At 40.0% G+C, this 15,969-nt stretch overlaps 1 protein-coding gene across 1 annotated transcript; it reads left to right on the forward strand.

The window, feature by feature from the left end:
* Nucleotides 1-8,020: 8,020 nt before the first annotated feature.
* HOT5 (GroES-like zinc-binding dehydrogenase family protein) lies at nt 8,021-14,209 on the forward strand. Its single transcript, XM_086790758.1, has 10 exons — nt 8,021-8,179; nt 8,731-8,867; nt 8,963-9,009; nt 9,097-9,422; nt 9,602-9,684; nt 10,435-10,510; nt 10,696-10,757; nt 13,415-13,510; nt 13,618-13,779; nt 13,874-14,209. Exons 1-10 carry the CDS (start codon nt 8,143-8,145, stop codon nt 13,985-13,987), a joined length of 1,140 nt encoding a protein of 379 aa, XP_086646884.1. The 5' UTR covers nt 8,021-8,142; the 3' UTR covers nt 13,988-14,209.
* The last annotated feature ends 1,760 nt before the right edge of the window (nt 14,210-15,969 follow it).

Here is a 15,969-nt window from a genome sequence, read left to right on the forward strand (position 1 = left end):
CACACAAAACTTTGGGGGTTTTTGAATTTTTGTGCAATTAGCATACATTATAGCCCAATTGCATTCGAAAATTTGGGGCTTTTCTATTTAGGAGCACCATTGTGGCCCCTTTATAGGTTTTGGCATAGATTTGTTGTATAAAGTCGATTTGTAGGCATTTTGTGGGTAATTCATTTGCACAGGATCAGTTGAGTTGCCTAGCACAACACATTGGTGCTTTTGGGATTTGCCTATAGAAGTGTTTGCTCTTTCAAGATAAGGTTGTCAATTTGTGCATTTAGTCATCATGGCACAAAATGCAACTAATGTATTTGCTGTACTCACTCAGGAGGATAAGTTGGATGGCACCAACTATTCACTTGGGAGCTTTATGGTAAAAACTCTGCTTGTGGCTAGCCTTTGGGGTTATGTGAACAGGGATGAATGATGTCATCCTATAGACTGCACCTACCACTCCAGGGTAATGTGCTCAGCAATCTGCACAGCCTATAGTTGCCACTCTGGAGAAGTAGAAAAGGTGGGATGCACGTGATGCCTAGGCCATGGCAGTGATCTCTTTATCAGTGAAGAGATCAATTATCCCACACATTCAGTCATGTAAAACATCACAGCATGCATGGGAAGTCTTGGAGACCATGCATCAGGCCAAGAATGAGGCCAAGAATGAGGCCAAAGTTGCCTTTTTAAAGAAAGAGCTTGAAAACTTGGACATGAAAGAACATCACAATATGGCTGATCATCTAACTAAGATCCAGGATCTTATAGAGCAATTGCTCAATATAGATGAAGTCGTACCGGAAAAAGAACTTATATCCCATGACATTGAATTCATTGCCAGAGTCGTGCCTCAACTTTCACACTTCTCTCACCTTGTCATTGAGGGGCAACCCTCAACCCCTATTGTTTGAGGAGTTGGTTGGTTTGCTATTACAGGAGGAACAAAACGCGGAAGAATAAGTATTCCATGGCACATGGCAATGAGCAAGCTTTAGTTGCCCACATGATAAGGGCAAGGGAAAAGTAAAGAGTGTCTATCAACCCAAGGCTGATTCTAGACAACCATCAAACAAAGGCAAAAATGATGTAGATCAGCCCAAGAAGAAGGGCATAATGGGCTTCTAGATACATTACATCAAAGAAGGATTTGTTCATGTCATTGAGGGCTGCCCCAAAAGAGAAGAAGCTCACATGTGCAAACAATTCTTCGTATCCAGTACAAGGCATTGGTGAGATTATACTCACACTTTGCAGATGGTTTAGACCTATGTATTTAAGATGTGTTATATGTGCCTGGAATCAAGAAGAATTTGCTGTCAGTCTCCTCTTTTGCTCAAAGAGGCTACGCTATGAACTTTGAGGATGACAGATGCACAGTGAAAAATAGAGAGGAAGACTATGCTATAGTCACTTCTAGCACATTGTACCAAGGCTTGTATCATTTGGAAACATATGAGAAGAATGGATAGGATGTATGCTTGGCCACCACTTATACTTTTACCATGCAAGAGGCAAAGTTATGCCATGCCTAGTTTGGACGTAAATTTTGGGAGTTTGATGTTGCTCCAAAGGCATAAAATGGTGCAAAGTATGCTACATGTTAAGCTGCCACCTAAACATGTATGTGAAGGGTGCATTTTGGGCAAGATGCATAGAGATGCCTTCCCAAGGATGGATATGTAAGGGCTATCCAAAATTATAACTCATACACAGTGATGTGTGTGGTCCCATGGGGACACCATCGTTTGGGAAGCATCTATACTTTGTAACATTCATTGATGACTATTCGAGATTTGCTTTGGTTTACCCTTTGAGGGCAAAGTCTAAAGTCTTCATGTGTTTTCAACATTTTGTTGCTAAATCTAAAAATGAGATAGGTTGCAAAGTACAAACCCTCTGCTCAGATTGAGGGGGTTCCTGTTAAAAAGCTCCACACTTTCAATGGTGCAAATGTGTTTTCTCCTCTAGCTCATCTACAAAGGGAAAACAAAACATTATTACCATTTCATTAGGCTCAACAATCTAAATTATGAAAATAAAACTTTAAAAAGGAGTGATGGTCTTCAAAGCCTTCATAGGGAACCTGTTCAAAACATGTGTAGCACACATAATTGCCTACATCCAAAATTTGTGAGGCAGATTCTTGCCCTTAACCATACATCTTACCATCTCCATCAATGAGATGCTCTTCCTTTCTGCTACACCATTTTGCTGTGGTGTGTAAGGCAAAGTACATTGATGCATTATGCCTTTTTTCTGCCAATGATATGTTCTTCCTTTCTATTACACCATTTTGTTGTGGTGTGTAAGGCAAAGTACATTGATTCTTTATGCCTTTTTCTGCCAATATTCCCTAAATGCATCTGCCATGTATTCGCTTGGTATGATAGGAAACCTATGGTTAATTATCTTAGAATCTTTGGTTGCCTTGCATATGCTCATGTGTCTTCATAGCTTACAGGCAAGTTAGATGACAAGGCAGCCAAATGCATATTTGTGGGCTACAGTAGTGGTAGCAAGGGATACCGTGTCTACAATCCATACAGTCAAAGGATTTTTGAAAGTAGAGATGTTGTATTGCTGAAAATTTAGCACAGCCACTTTGCAGAGTTTAAACACTTTGAAAAAGGTCCACAAGATATGTTTGAGGGGATGATTCCATTGGGCATAGATGGAACATCAGACTAACCGCACGAAATGCATATTGGACAGCCTATGGTGGGTACTGAAAACCAACTCCCAAATCAGCCTATTACTCCTCATGTTATACAAGAATTTGTTCAAGAAGAGTGGACAGCCATGCAAGAAGTTAAAACAGTGCCTTGTTGGCTGGTTCGTACTTTGCAAGAGAGCAAAATTTTAACTCCTCTACTTGGGAGGACACGGCTTGGCTCTAGAAGTTCTCAAGAACAAGAAAATGTATTATGCATGAGTACTATTTGTGATGAAGATCAGACATATTCATTTAAAGAGGCTCAAAAGAATGAGCATTTGGATGGAAGACATGTAATCAGAGGTGGATGCTATCCATAAGAACAACACTTGGGATTTGTTTGACTTGCCTCCACACAAGAACCCATTGGCACAAAATGGGTGTGCAAAGTCAAATGAAAAAATTGATGGTGCTATTGACAGGTACAAGGCCCGTCTTGTGGCCAAAGATTATGCCCAACAAAAAGGCACTATGATGAGACTTTTGCACCCACTTCTTAGCTTACGACTATTAGATGTGTTGTTGTATTGGCTATGGAAAGTGCTTCAATTGGATATAAAAACAACGTTTCTTAATGGGGACTTGTAGGAAGAAGTTTATGTAAGTCATTCTATTGGATTTGTGATGCATGGTCAAGAAGGCAAAGTGTGCAAGCTCCGCAAAGCACTTTATGGTCTAAAACAAGCTCCAAGAGCTTGGTATGAGAAAGTTCATGCATACTTGACCAGCCAGGGATTTAACAATAGTCCCAACTGAGAAAATTCATGCATACTTGTGTAATACATGCCTAAATATTCAATTTGGTGTATCTCAGTCAAGTAAATTCATGCAGAGCCCAGGGAAAAAGCATTGGCAAGCTATGAAATGCATTTTTTGCTATCTTCGAGGCACCTTGGATCTTGGATTGTTCTATCCTAGGGGAGCAGTTTGCAGCTCCATGCATACAGTGATTCAAACTGGGCTGGTGATTATGACACTCAGCAATCTACCAATGGGAATTGTATTTTTATGGGCAGTTCATGCATATCATGTGATTAAGTAAAAAGCAACCTACTGTTGCCACATGTACCTGCTATGGAGCTGAGTTCAAGGTAGCCTTCACTACTACGGTAGATTGTGTATGGCTAAGAAGATCACTTGTTGCAGATCTTCGTGAGTGTTAGCAGCCATCCACCACCATACTCACTGACAGTTGAAGTGGTATGGCCGTGGCATGGAATCCGGTTTTCCATGCTCGTACCAAGCACATAGAGATAAATTATCACTATGTTAGGGAGAGGCTTCATGCAGGGGAGGTCACTTTGACCTACTGCCCTACATAGGACAATGTTGTAGATCTTTTTACCAAGGCGTTGCCTCAAGAGAAGTTTGAAGCTTTCCATAAAGCTTTAGGCTTACTCTTCTACAAGGAGTGATCTACTACCTTGTACAAGTTCACAACATCACTACAAGGGGGGATTTGAAGGCGTCTTAAAGATCTTACAGATTAGTAGTGCTATGTGTGAACATGGGCTTACTAGGGGCACTTTTTCCCATTGGGTTTCCCCCCCTGGACATCTAGTGTGAAAGGACACTACACTTTATATCTTATACTTGTACTTCATTTTTCTTATCACTTAATATACATGCAAGTACTTCTCCCACTCTTGCTCCCAATCATGCTGCTTCCTATGAGTGTGTGTGCTTCATTTTCTATCCATACCCTAACTCTAGCATCCAAGAGGGCCAACATGTACAACATAATCTTTACAATAGTTAAGAGTTCTTGCCTTCACACGCCATCCACAAGCTTTGCATGTTTTTGCTGTCTTATTTTATTAGAGTTACTAAGACATATAGACAAGACATAAGGACAACTTTTATTTCTATGTCACTAGACTAAATAATACGTCACTAGACTAAACAACCATATCAAAGTATTTATAGAGCATGCTTGTGCACATCGGTGCATGAAATAAAATCTTTGGAAATATAAAATATTAAAAGGCAAAAAGCCATTGTCGAGGTAGCGGCCAAAGATGCCACACTGTCATTCCATTACAAGTGTGCCACAAACTTCTTGAACAAGCTTCCACTTTATTTTCACATTGCAAAAACCACCAAAATATATATAAAACTTGAAAATGAAAGATGTTAATTTTTCACGTCATAGTAGCAACCTTTCCTCTCTATGTGTAGGATGGGGCTCGAATCTAGAAGCTACTTGAGCCACACTTTTGTAATTTAAAATAAAATATAAGAAAGGACACCATGTTGTGAAGCCCATAGCCTTAGTGATCTATGGTTTTCAAGCCATCACCCAAGAAATGCGAATTGCATGCTAGCGCATACTCCCACTTCCATGAAGCCCACTTCCACAGAGAAATAAATAATAAAGACTCTCAAATTCCATACAGCCTTCAAGACCCTTGCTGCTAAATACTTCAACATAGCCTCTTCTCCATAATGGTCTCCTCCAAGCACCAGCAACCCCTATCTCTCGAAGCGGATTGCATGACTTGCTGCCACACAATGCCACTAGCTCAAGCTTCTCTTTGCCCAAGTGTTAAAAAAATGCAAGCCTTCATAGATGCAATCCCCATTTTGTTACATTGCCATACAAAGAAAACACCACTCTTAGCCTTCTTCTTGGAAAAAACTAAGCTCTCGACACTTTCATGCATGCGCCACTAAGCCATGCAAATGTAACCTCCCTTGTATCTCATAATACAATGTGTATCTAAAAAGCAAGGTCCTTTCCCCTCACCATCTCTACTCTCAAATAGTGCAATGAATTTGAATAGTCTAATCACTATGATATGTGACACATGTCTATAACAGTAGTTAAGATTTTGAATGAAGACATTCTTTGTGGAAAGTTGTGTTGAATCCATCCATGTGACATGGGTTTGTATGAGATCATAGTGAATGAGTGGTTACTATCTTACCTTGTGAGAGTTAGGAGTGTGGTGCATCAAACTATAGAGGAAAGATGGCGTATGGTCCATGTGAAGCCATTTTAGAGAAGAAACCATGTAACCTTGGGCATAGCCCCTATGCCATTTTAATATCTTGCCTTGTGAGAGCTACGAGTGGTGAATCAAACTATAAAGGAAAGGTGACCTATGGTTGTGTGAAGCCATTTTAGAGGAACAACCATGTAACCTTGGGCATACCCCCTATGCCATGTCCTTGCTCTTTGCTAGTTGCCTATAAGTCCATTGTGACCTTAAGGAGTCGGTGGTGTTAATTTGTATTGCTACTTTTTGCCTTATGGGGTTTACGATAGCTTAGTGTGCATATGTGCGTGTGTATGCATGGGGATTTTTTATTTTTTATTTTCTTTGGGGGGGTTTGCCACATGGAAGGAGAACCATAGTGGGCATAGTTGAGTATATACCACCTTGCTTGTGTGTACTTCAACCAAGGTTTCTATTAAAAAAATGCATGTAAGATAGGGTGTAGAGCATTGCCCCTCATTGTTGTAAGGACACAAAACCCTCAATAAAAAGTGAGAAGCACTCCATTAAAAAATAAAAGTAAATGTGGCTCTTCATAATCTGTGAAATTTTATGGTACAATGTGACATGTGCCTGTTCTTTTCTTTTTTCTCCTCCCATTGTTGTTCTTGTTTTGGTATAATCTCTCCTCCATGCTTGCTTGTGGTGCTTGATGCTAAGGTAAGCGGTTTTATTTTCCAAAATGAGGCAAACTCAATGATACAAAATATTAGGAAACTATAGACATTAACAAAGCTATTGAACGATTAAACTATGTTCATGCATTGGGTCCTTATCCTCTTCCATTATAATTTATGATAAATAAAACCTTCATATTGCCTCCTTTGTGTTTTAGGCATAAAATCTTAATTTTGTGTGCTCTTCAATATGCATAACATTAGGAAACTTTGAGCATTTCAAAACTATGATCATGTGTTGGGTCCTTATTCTATTCCATTCTATTTTTAAACTATGATCATGCATTGGGTCCTTATCCTCTTCCATTCTAATTTATGTGATAAATAAAACTTTCAAATTGTCTCCTTTGTGTTTTAGGCATAAAATCTTAATTGAGTGTGCTCTTCAATAGGCATAACATTGTTTTTGCATGAGTTTCTCACCCTCTTAGAAATACATCATGTTATAAATAACTTTTTTATGGTTAACTGGTACAATCTAGAGTTTTTGGTTAATTGATACGATCTATACTTTTTTTATTGGTTAACAGATACAATCTAGAGTTTTTGATGAGTGTATATACATATGCTAATTTAAAAGGGACATTTATTCTTTCAAGCATTGAAAGAAGTAGATCCAAAGGAATTCATACAATCTAGAGTTTTTGACAAGTGTAGATACATATGCTAAGTAGAATTTCAAAGGGACATTAATAATTTTTTCATTCTTCAAGCATTGAAAGAGGTATTGAACACCTCTTGAGATAAGTTTGTTGTTTTTATGTTATTCACCTATGATTATTGTGATTGGAGTGCTGTGCTATACCATGATTTTGATATTGACTTTGTATGCCCTTAGTGTTTACCAAAACTTATAAATATCACTGACGTTCTTATAGCATAAGCATAATGAGATTCTGAGCTCCAATAACTTCATGCTATATGGAATGATTTGCCCACATTATGACCATGTTAGACCTCACTTTACTTAGTAAAAAATTCTCCCACCATTCTAGCACTATTATGCTTCGGAAGTGTTCTAAGGGACCAAAAATCATGGCTTTAATATTGTTCTCATTTATGGTGAAATTAATTTTTTGAAAAGCAGTTACAACATTAAGAAGCTGAAAGTTAGCGTGAGACTTTAGTAAATGGTCACATGTCATACTAATTGCATTAAACTAGAGTCACCCTTCCTTCACAAATCACATGGTCTCAAATGAGATTGAAGTAGTAGGCCTACATCTAAAATTAAAGTTAATGTAAGAGTTTTGTAAATGGTCACATCTCACACTATTTTGAATTTAATTTGAATTAAATTAGTCACTCTTCCTTCACAAATCACATGGTCTCAAAAGAAGATTAAGCGGTAGGCCTACATATGAAAATATAGTTAGTGGCCTCAATCCATGGACTTTTTGTTGGAAGGTGGATATATACCATCGGCTAAACAAGCGTTCCATCTGTCGTGTAGTCCCTAGGCATTAAACCTGAGTCCCCATCGTGAAACCCAACCATTCTACCAAGTAAACTACGCGCCCGTCAGCTGCCTCAATCCATGGATTAGAAACCTAATAAGTGACCTCTAGCCATGAACTAAGAGGCAACATAAGCTTCATAGACCTTTGTTTCCATATATCTAGCAAACATGTGTGTGTGGGGACATCTCCAAATGACCAAAAAGCAAGGAAGTTGTTAGCTTATAGCTTATCTCTATGAATCATTTGAGAGAACAACACAAAGGCTTCTCTTGACACAATATTGTTTCTGTCGAGCGATGGCTTCCACACAGGGGCAGGTCATCATCTGCAAAGGTTAGTACTTACCTCTCTCTCTCTCTCTTCTTACTATGGCGATCTCTTTCTCAACTGTGATGAAATCATCAAACCCTGACTTGTTACATGTATGTTTATTTGCTTATACTTAAGTTGGGTTTTTTTTTTGTTTTTTTGATTTTTTGTTTTTTGTGAGCTCCAGATCTGCAGCAGCTAGGCTCCTCCCATCTAGGGTTTTACTTACATGGCATCTAGAGTCTATCTAGGGTTTTTCTTTGATTGCATCTTGTATCATTGCAAAAGCAGAATGCAAGCTAATGTCTGCGACTCTTTAGAATTAAATAACCTTACTTGCCAGTGGCACGAGTTTTTCTTTTCCAAATATTGGGTGTAAGGGCCGTGTACATGCCAGCCCCTGTTCAGTCCATCTAGTTTGTAATGGAATGGAAGATGAAGCTGAATTTCTTGAATCTGAATACCATTGATTAGAAATTTCCATTACGAGTCCAGTTCCTTGGATGCATGCATGTAACAGTCGGAATGAGCATGTGTTGAATGAGCGTATGTCTTTATTTTGATGTTTCTTGCAGCTGCTGTTGCTTGGGAACCAAAGAAACCCTTGTCTATCGAGGATGTAGAAGTGGCACCTCCTCAGCAGGGGGAAGTTCGCATTAAGATCTCATACACAGCTCTTTGTCATACTGATGCATACACACTTGATGGACTGGTTTGTCTCAGATTATTTTTGTTTATGTTCAACAACTCAAATGGCTGTCTCAGATTAGTTTACCAAGCTACAGATGTCTACATTCTTCCTTGCAGGATCCGGAAGGCAAGTTTCCTTGTATACTTGGCCATGAAGCAGCAGGGTGAGTCTAGCAGTAATATCCTCTTCTTCCCAAGTCACAGGCAAAAAAGAACAAGATTACATCTTGCTGTGCTCCATTTTGCTGCAGAATTGTTGAAAGCGTTGGTGAAGGAGTCACAGAAGTTCAACCGGGTGATCATGTTATTCCCTGCTATCAAGCTGAATGCCGGGAATGCAAGTTTTGTAAGTCTGGCAAGACTAATCTCTGTGGGAAAATCAGATCCGCCACAGGGATTGGTCTTATGCTCCACGATCTTAAGAGTCGGTTCTCAATCAAGGGAAAACCAATTTACCACTTCATGGGTACATCAACATTTAGTCAATACACAGTTGTGCATGATGTTAGTGTCGCAAAAGTATCCCCCCAAGCTCCATTGGAGAAAATATGTCTACTCGGTTGTGGTATACCCACAGGTTAGTGCCGTGAACATTGAAAAATTGTAGAGGCAATTTCAAGCATTTTCAGTCTGCAAGCTTTGATATGTTTAATTGCAAAGGAATCTTATTCTACTCAAAAAAGGGGGGAGACATGACCCTTATCATGTATCTGTAATTCTTTAGAATGCTGGGTCATGTGGTTTCCATCCTGACAGGTTTAGGTGCTGTTTGGAATACTGCCAAAGTGGAGCCTAACTCAATTGTGGCCATCTTTGGTCTTGGAACTGTGGGCCTTGCTGTAAGTTTTGTTTCCTTTATATGGGACTTAAAGCATTGAACAAAGCTCCACGTGCACATGTTTTTTTTTTGGTGGGGGGGGGGTGTGTGGAGGGGAGGGGATTATTAGATTCAGCCTTTTTTATGGAAAAAAAAACATTTAAAACATATATCAATGTTCTGCACTTGTCAGTTGGTCAGAAAGGTGTTTTATTTTACACGCTTATTGCAATGAGCCTTTTACCAATTCCTACCGCAATGCATTGATTTACACATTTTGGAAGTCTTTTTTGCTCGTGAAACATGTAAGCAGTTCTTAGGCTCTCGGTAAAAGAAGAAAGATAGGCATGACTATGGAAGCCATTCAAACTGCTCCTAGATATGTGTATGTGCACATGGATGCTAAAGTTGGTTTGTGTGAAGTTGATACCAACATTATGGTAAGATTTCATGATGTCGGTAATGTGTATGCCAAAGTTGTCATATATGGTATCGGGCATAATGTTGCTCTCTGGATTTGATTGCTTGGGATAAGAGTACATTATACTGCTCATATCAAACATAAAATGCTAAGTGGTCCTATGTGGCCTTGGGCATGTACTGGCATCATAGCATGCAAATTGTGTGCAGATAAGTCAATGGTCTGAAGCTTTGCAGTCCATGGTGTCATAACGTGCTCTTCGTTGTTGAATTCCTCTTCGTTGGAATTTCTCTTTGTTGGAATTTCTCTTCGTTGTTGAGTTTCAGTAGTTACAATAGACTGCTTATGCAGGTTGCTGAAGGTGCAAAAGCTGCGGGGGCCTCTCGGATCATCGGTGTCGACATTGACCATAACAAAGCTAGTATTGGTGGGTTGTGAAACATTCATGTTTTCATATTTTGGAAAAATGTTAGAGCAAGGCTATTGTCAAAGTTATCCTTACGCTGTCATGACTAAAATTGTTTTGCAAGAACTAATGCTGCAGGTAGAGAAGCTTGCTTTATCCATTTGTTGCAACCATTTTACTGGAACGTATGTATTGTGATCTTGCAGGTAAGGAATTCGGAGTGACTGAGTTTATCAATCCCAAAGACTATGAGAAACCTATACAAGAGGTGAACCATGATCTATACTACATTTGTTGATGCTGGATTTGCTATTGGTCAGGTGTACACACAATGTGCCTTTTTATTTCTATTTTTTCCATTTAGTTTTTTCCAGACCTACAAGTTCCAGCTATTTCTATGGAGCTACCTTTTTACCCTCATTTGGCATGATCAGCCGTGATATGTGTAAACGATTTGAGTCAAATGGATGCATGAGCCAATGGATGTCATATGCACCCATGCTTTGAGCTGCCATGTGACACACTGGCTCATCATCAGTGCTACATGTGTACAGCATTAGTACCTTTTAGGATTATTTGTCGTACGCCATGACCCCATTGTGAGCCCTACTTAACCCACTTGGAGAACAGTGAGTTCATGTAGGTCATCTTAGCATAGGAATTCCATGGCAAGCATGTAGAAGCTTTTGTTAGCAAGGGGATTCGAGGCTCTACGCCAGCCCTAAGGCCAGCCATAGGAGCATTGCTTATGGGCCACCAAAAAGGGCATACAAATGGCCTATACCAGCTCTACTAAAGAGCGTAGACACCTGTCAGCCAGCAGCAGGTGTGGTGCAGCCCAGTCTCACACGTGTGCAATTAACAGCATTTAATGCTTATTTTCTGCAGTTGTGAGCATATTCAGCAGGGCGACAGCAGTAAAGAAAACTGACCAGCATCAAATGATCATATATAAGCAGCCCCTCAGTCCCTTGCATAAATCATCTCATTCCCACATAATTCAGCAGTCATACAATAGCAGAGTTATGTGTGCCCCCAAGTCTTTTGGCTTGTGCACACTGCATACATATCTGCAGCCAAGCACTTCCTTGTGCTTCAATCCAAGGCATCCTGAAGTCTAGTGCAGCAGTCAGGCTTCATTCTTGCATCTCCCTCAGCAGATCTAGGTGTGCACAAGGCTTTTGAAGTGGGTTCACAATTGTCTTCAATCCATTTGATTGTTCGGCCAACGTTTGGTCTACATCGTTCTTGCATTTGGCATTCCTCAGTCAACCGTCTTTAGTAAGTTTTCTGCACTGTAACGAAGTTCTCGAAAGCAATAAAGCAAATGCTCTTGCTTGCGAGAAGGGGCCCTTAAGTGCGTAGATTGGAATCCAATCTGGTGTCATCTCTACATTCTCTCTCTACAGCTCTATCTTCTGTGAATAAAGATTAAAGTGGATTGCTTCATGCTCACTAACATAAAGGTATAAAGAAGGCCTTGCTGTGCGTTACACGCTCATACCGGTTGCATGTTACAACAGATCCTTAATATCTTTTGAGGGTGTAAACAAACTTGAGGCTAACAGAGTATAGCCCTTCTCTATCCTACAACTGTTCATAGCTCCTTGAAGTGTGAGTAGCCCAGCGGTCTCTTGCCTCTGTAAGCAGCTGTAGGCTTCCCCTGGTGCAAGGTTTTTGTATAATGGAGGGAGGAGGTAGTGTGATCAGGAAAGCTTTGTTGCGAAGATGTTTTTTGATATTAATTTGTCGACAATGTAAACAAAGTTAAACAGAAAAGACAGCTTGTTGTAGTCTAGGGTTGTGCCTTTTACTATTCTACGACCGTGTGCAAAGATGATTTTCGACATTATCTTATTATGCCTTGATGAAAATGTGAGTAGATTAGTAGTCTTACCTCTGAACGAGCCCCAGGTCTCCCCCAGTGCAAGGGTGTTTGTATTGAGTTAAATACAGGGAGGAGATACAGGGAGGAGCTAGTGGGATGAGGATAGATTCATTGCAAAATGTGCTTGTTTACTTGAGGATGTAAACCAACTTTAGGGGAAGTCTAGCTGTATGTAGCCTTGTCCTTATGAGTGTCCCAAGGTGGTGAAAATATGCCAAGCCTTGGTGGCTAAGGTTTTTCTTCCTTTTTTGGTTGATTGTTACTTCTAGTACTGCTATGGGTACCACCCCTCCTAATTTATGCGAATTTGCATTTGATGACAATGAAGGACATCTAACAGCCACTCGTAATTGATCTATAAATTTCACTGACAGAAATAGAGATCTAGTGTGGAACATATACAACAGTGCAGTTGAATGACAATGAGGTGGACTTCTTGTGCCATGCAAACACAGCACGAAGGATCCATAGGTGGAGTTCAAAGCAGTCTCTGTGATTGCTGGCTTCCAAAGTGTGGCGTGTGACGACCATACATTCCACAATTATTCAATACACTTCAGAATATATGGTGCATCAGAAGTGCAGGATTTGGACCCACAAATCATGGACCTTGAAGGCAGAGGATTGTTCTGACATAGCATAGGATTGATTGTTTGAAGGTAGTCAGGATTTGTGGCTTGTCCGGGCCTGCCAAGACATTGGGCAGCCTCTAAAGCCTGCACTACCCCAGGATGCAGCAGAAGCCGCTGGATGTGGCAGCTTTTTTGCCAAGAGTATGGGCGGGCGAGGCGGGCGAATGTCAGGTGGATGTTGTAGTTATCATCCACATTGATCAAGGCTATTGGGAGTGGTAGTTTTATAGTTAGTGAGACTTGAAGGGCCCAAGTCATGCTCTTGAAATAGTTAAGGACTTGTAGCTGGGACGCATAACATGTCCCCACTAAGTTTGTGCAAGCTCTTTACAGAAACTATCTTGTGTGGCATTCGTCGCAGGCACGCCTTGACTTATAATTATTATGCCTTTGAACATGCTGCAGGTCCTTGTCAACATGACAGATGGAGGAGTAGACTACAGCTTTGAGTGCGTGGGCAATGTTAAGCTTATGCGAGCTGCTTTGGAATGCTGCCATAAGGTGCACCGGATTAGCTTTTGTGAATGTTGGATTTTTGGAGCCCGGCATATTATACGGGTGCTTATTTTCATTTCGTATCTTTGTGCTTTGATTGGACTATCAAACAGGGATGGGGAACCTCTGTCATAGTTGGTGTTGCAGCTGCTGGTCAAGAGATTTCTACACGGCCTTTCCAACTTGTAACTGGACGAGTGTGGAAAGGGACAGCATTCGGTGGCTTCAAAAGCCGTACACAAGTTCCACAACTTGTGGACAAGTATCTAAACAAGGTAAGAGCTTGAGTCCCCTTAAGTGCATGCAGTATGTGAGAGCAGTCATTTGTGAGTACCCTTGTTGACCCTCTATAACTTTGCTTTTATTTAGGAGATCAAAGTGGATGAGTACATCACTCACAACTTGACACTCCCTCAAATCAATGAAGCTTTTGACCTCATGCATGGTGGGAAAAGCCTTCGATGTGTCATTCACATGTGGTAATGCTCTGAGCATGAAGACCTTAGCAAATAATGACAGCATGTCTGGGTCTCGGCAGAATCTGGTCCGAATAATCATATTACATCAGAAAATATAAGCAAAGGTGAGAGTTAGTATTTTGTTTTAGCCTTAATGTTGTCTTTTTCAACGCTTCACTGGCATGCACCCTCTGAGAAATAGTATTTGTAATCTTTCATGAGCTATAATTAAGAAAAACCTTTGCAAGCATGACCAGCTACCTTCGGTGCTACTATGCTTATTAATTTTGGTACTTGATTGGCTGATAGAAAAGTTAAGCCGAGACCAACTAGTCTTTTCTTTGAACATGTAGATAAATGAACGAAAACCCACCTGCCTGCCTGCCTGTAAGACATTTATGACTAGATCTAGGTGGCAATAGTTGTAAGTCTAGCTAGTAGGTCACTTAAAGAGGGTTTGCCAGTGGTAGCTTATAGATATGTAAGGGGATATAATTTGTGCCGTAACCAAATTTAGATGGTCATGCAAGGGGGTTGGCAATTATGGGACCACTAAACTTTTGACTGATACAAAGCTGGTTGAATTTGATGCAAAGTAAGGGCATATTTGGCTGATTAGTAAGAGCAGAATCACATATAACTTGTTTTCAGTTCCTATTCACAAAGGTAGCTCATTCTTTTAGTGTGGTCAAGGCAAAGTTGGTTTTCGAAGTATTAGTGTCTAGTACCATTTTCGTGATATCAATCAGTCGTTTGCTGTTGTTCAATCTTGTAATCACCAACTATATGCCTAGAGGGGTTTTACATCAATGTTTGTGGACTTTGATAATAGTTCTGCAAGCGGTCACGTGTGCAAATGTATGCCAAAGTTTAACCACACTTACTCTTTGTGCGCAACTCCTGTAATTTTTGGAAGTATTACCATATACCAGTGGGGTGTGTGTTTTCTGGATGCTCGAATTTTCTGACTTGCAAGCCTGAAAGTAATGAAGAAAGGTGAGCTATATTCACGTTCTATGTACTGCAAGTTTGGCGACTGGTCCTCTTTTTGAAATTGTCAGTTCTCCTAGCAGATCTTTGAGTCATGACGCATGCCTGCATTTACTCGGCAAATTTGTTTTAAGCTTCCCAATCCTTGACCCTGGCATTTTTACCACAATGTGTATTACCATATACTAGTAGTGTGTTTTTTCTGGAAGCTCATATTTTCTGACTTGCAAGCCTCTAACTAATGAAGAAAGGTGAGCTATATTCGCATTCTCTGTACCTCAAGTTTTGCTACTGATCCTTGTCAGTTCTCCTAGCAGATCTTTGAGTCATGACTCATGGCTACGTTTACTTGGCAAATTTGTTTTAAGCTTACGGACCCTTGAACCCTGGCATTTTTACCACAATGTACTGCAAGTGTCCGAGTTCAACTCAAATAGAAGTCCGTGTTTAAGCCCTATTTTTAGGCATGTGGATAGCTCAAGAAAGGAAGGCTATGTGGAGCTCAGTCGAGGATGTACCTCATAGATAAACCCATTTTACAACTTCTTCCACATTGTCATTATATTAATCGGTTGATAAAGTGTTTGAGAAGTTGAATGTGTGTTGTTAAGAGGGAATAGTTTTTACGGTAGCCAATCATGCATATATTAAACTTGAATAGTTAGAGGTATGACCAAGTAGTAGAGGTGGACTAGATCAATTCAGATCTTAATGTGAACGTTTTTTTGCCTAGTCCAAAAAAAATCAATCAAGAAGGACAAATAGCATCCATTATGTTAAAATGTTGAATGTGAAATGTTAACAAGAGTCTTTATGTGAAAGTTGGAAAGGTGTTCATGATGGTGGGGCCAAGAGATGGGGTGTGTAAATATGGGATTAATGGAGGGAATCTTCATGGCCTGCTTTCAAAGCAGTAGTGTATCGTTTAACATCTATAACAATTGGGATGATAAACAAAAGCAATTTCACAAAAAATGACTACATTTCCAAACAATTTGATCTAATAGTGATCAATCT

This window comes from Cibotium barometz, chromosome 4 (assembly GCF_041138505.1).
Source record: "Cibotium barometz isolate CiBa-2024 chromosome 4, ASM4113850v1, whole genome shotgun sequence".
In the NCBI taxonomy this organism is placed as follows: domain Eukaryota; kingdom Viridiplantae; phylum Streptophyta; class Polypodiopsida; order Cyatheales; family Cibotiaceae; genus Cibotium; species Cibotium barometz.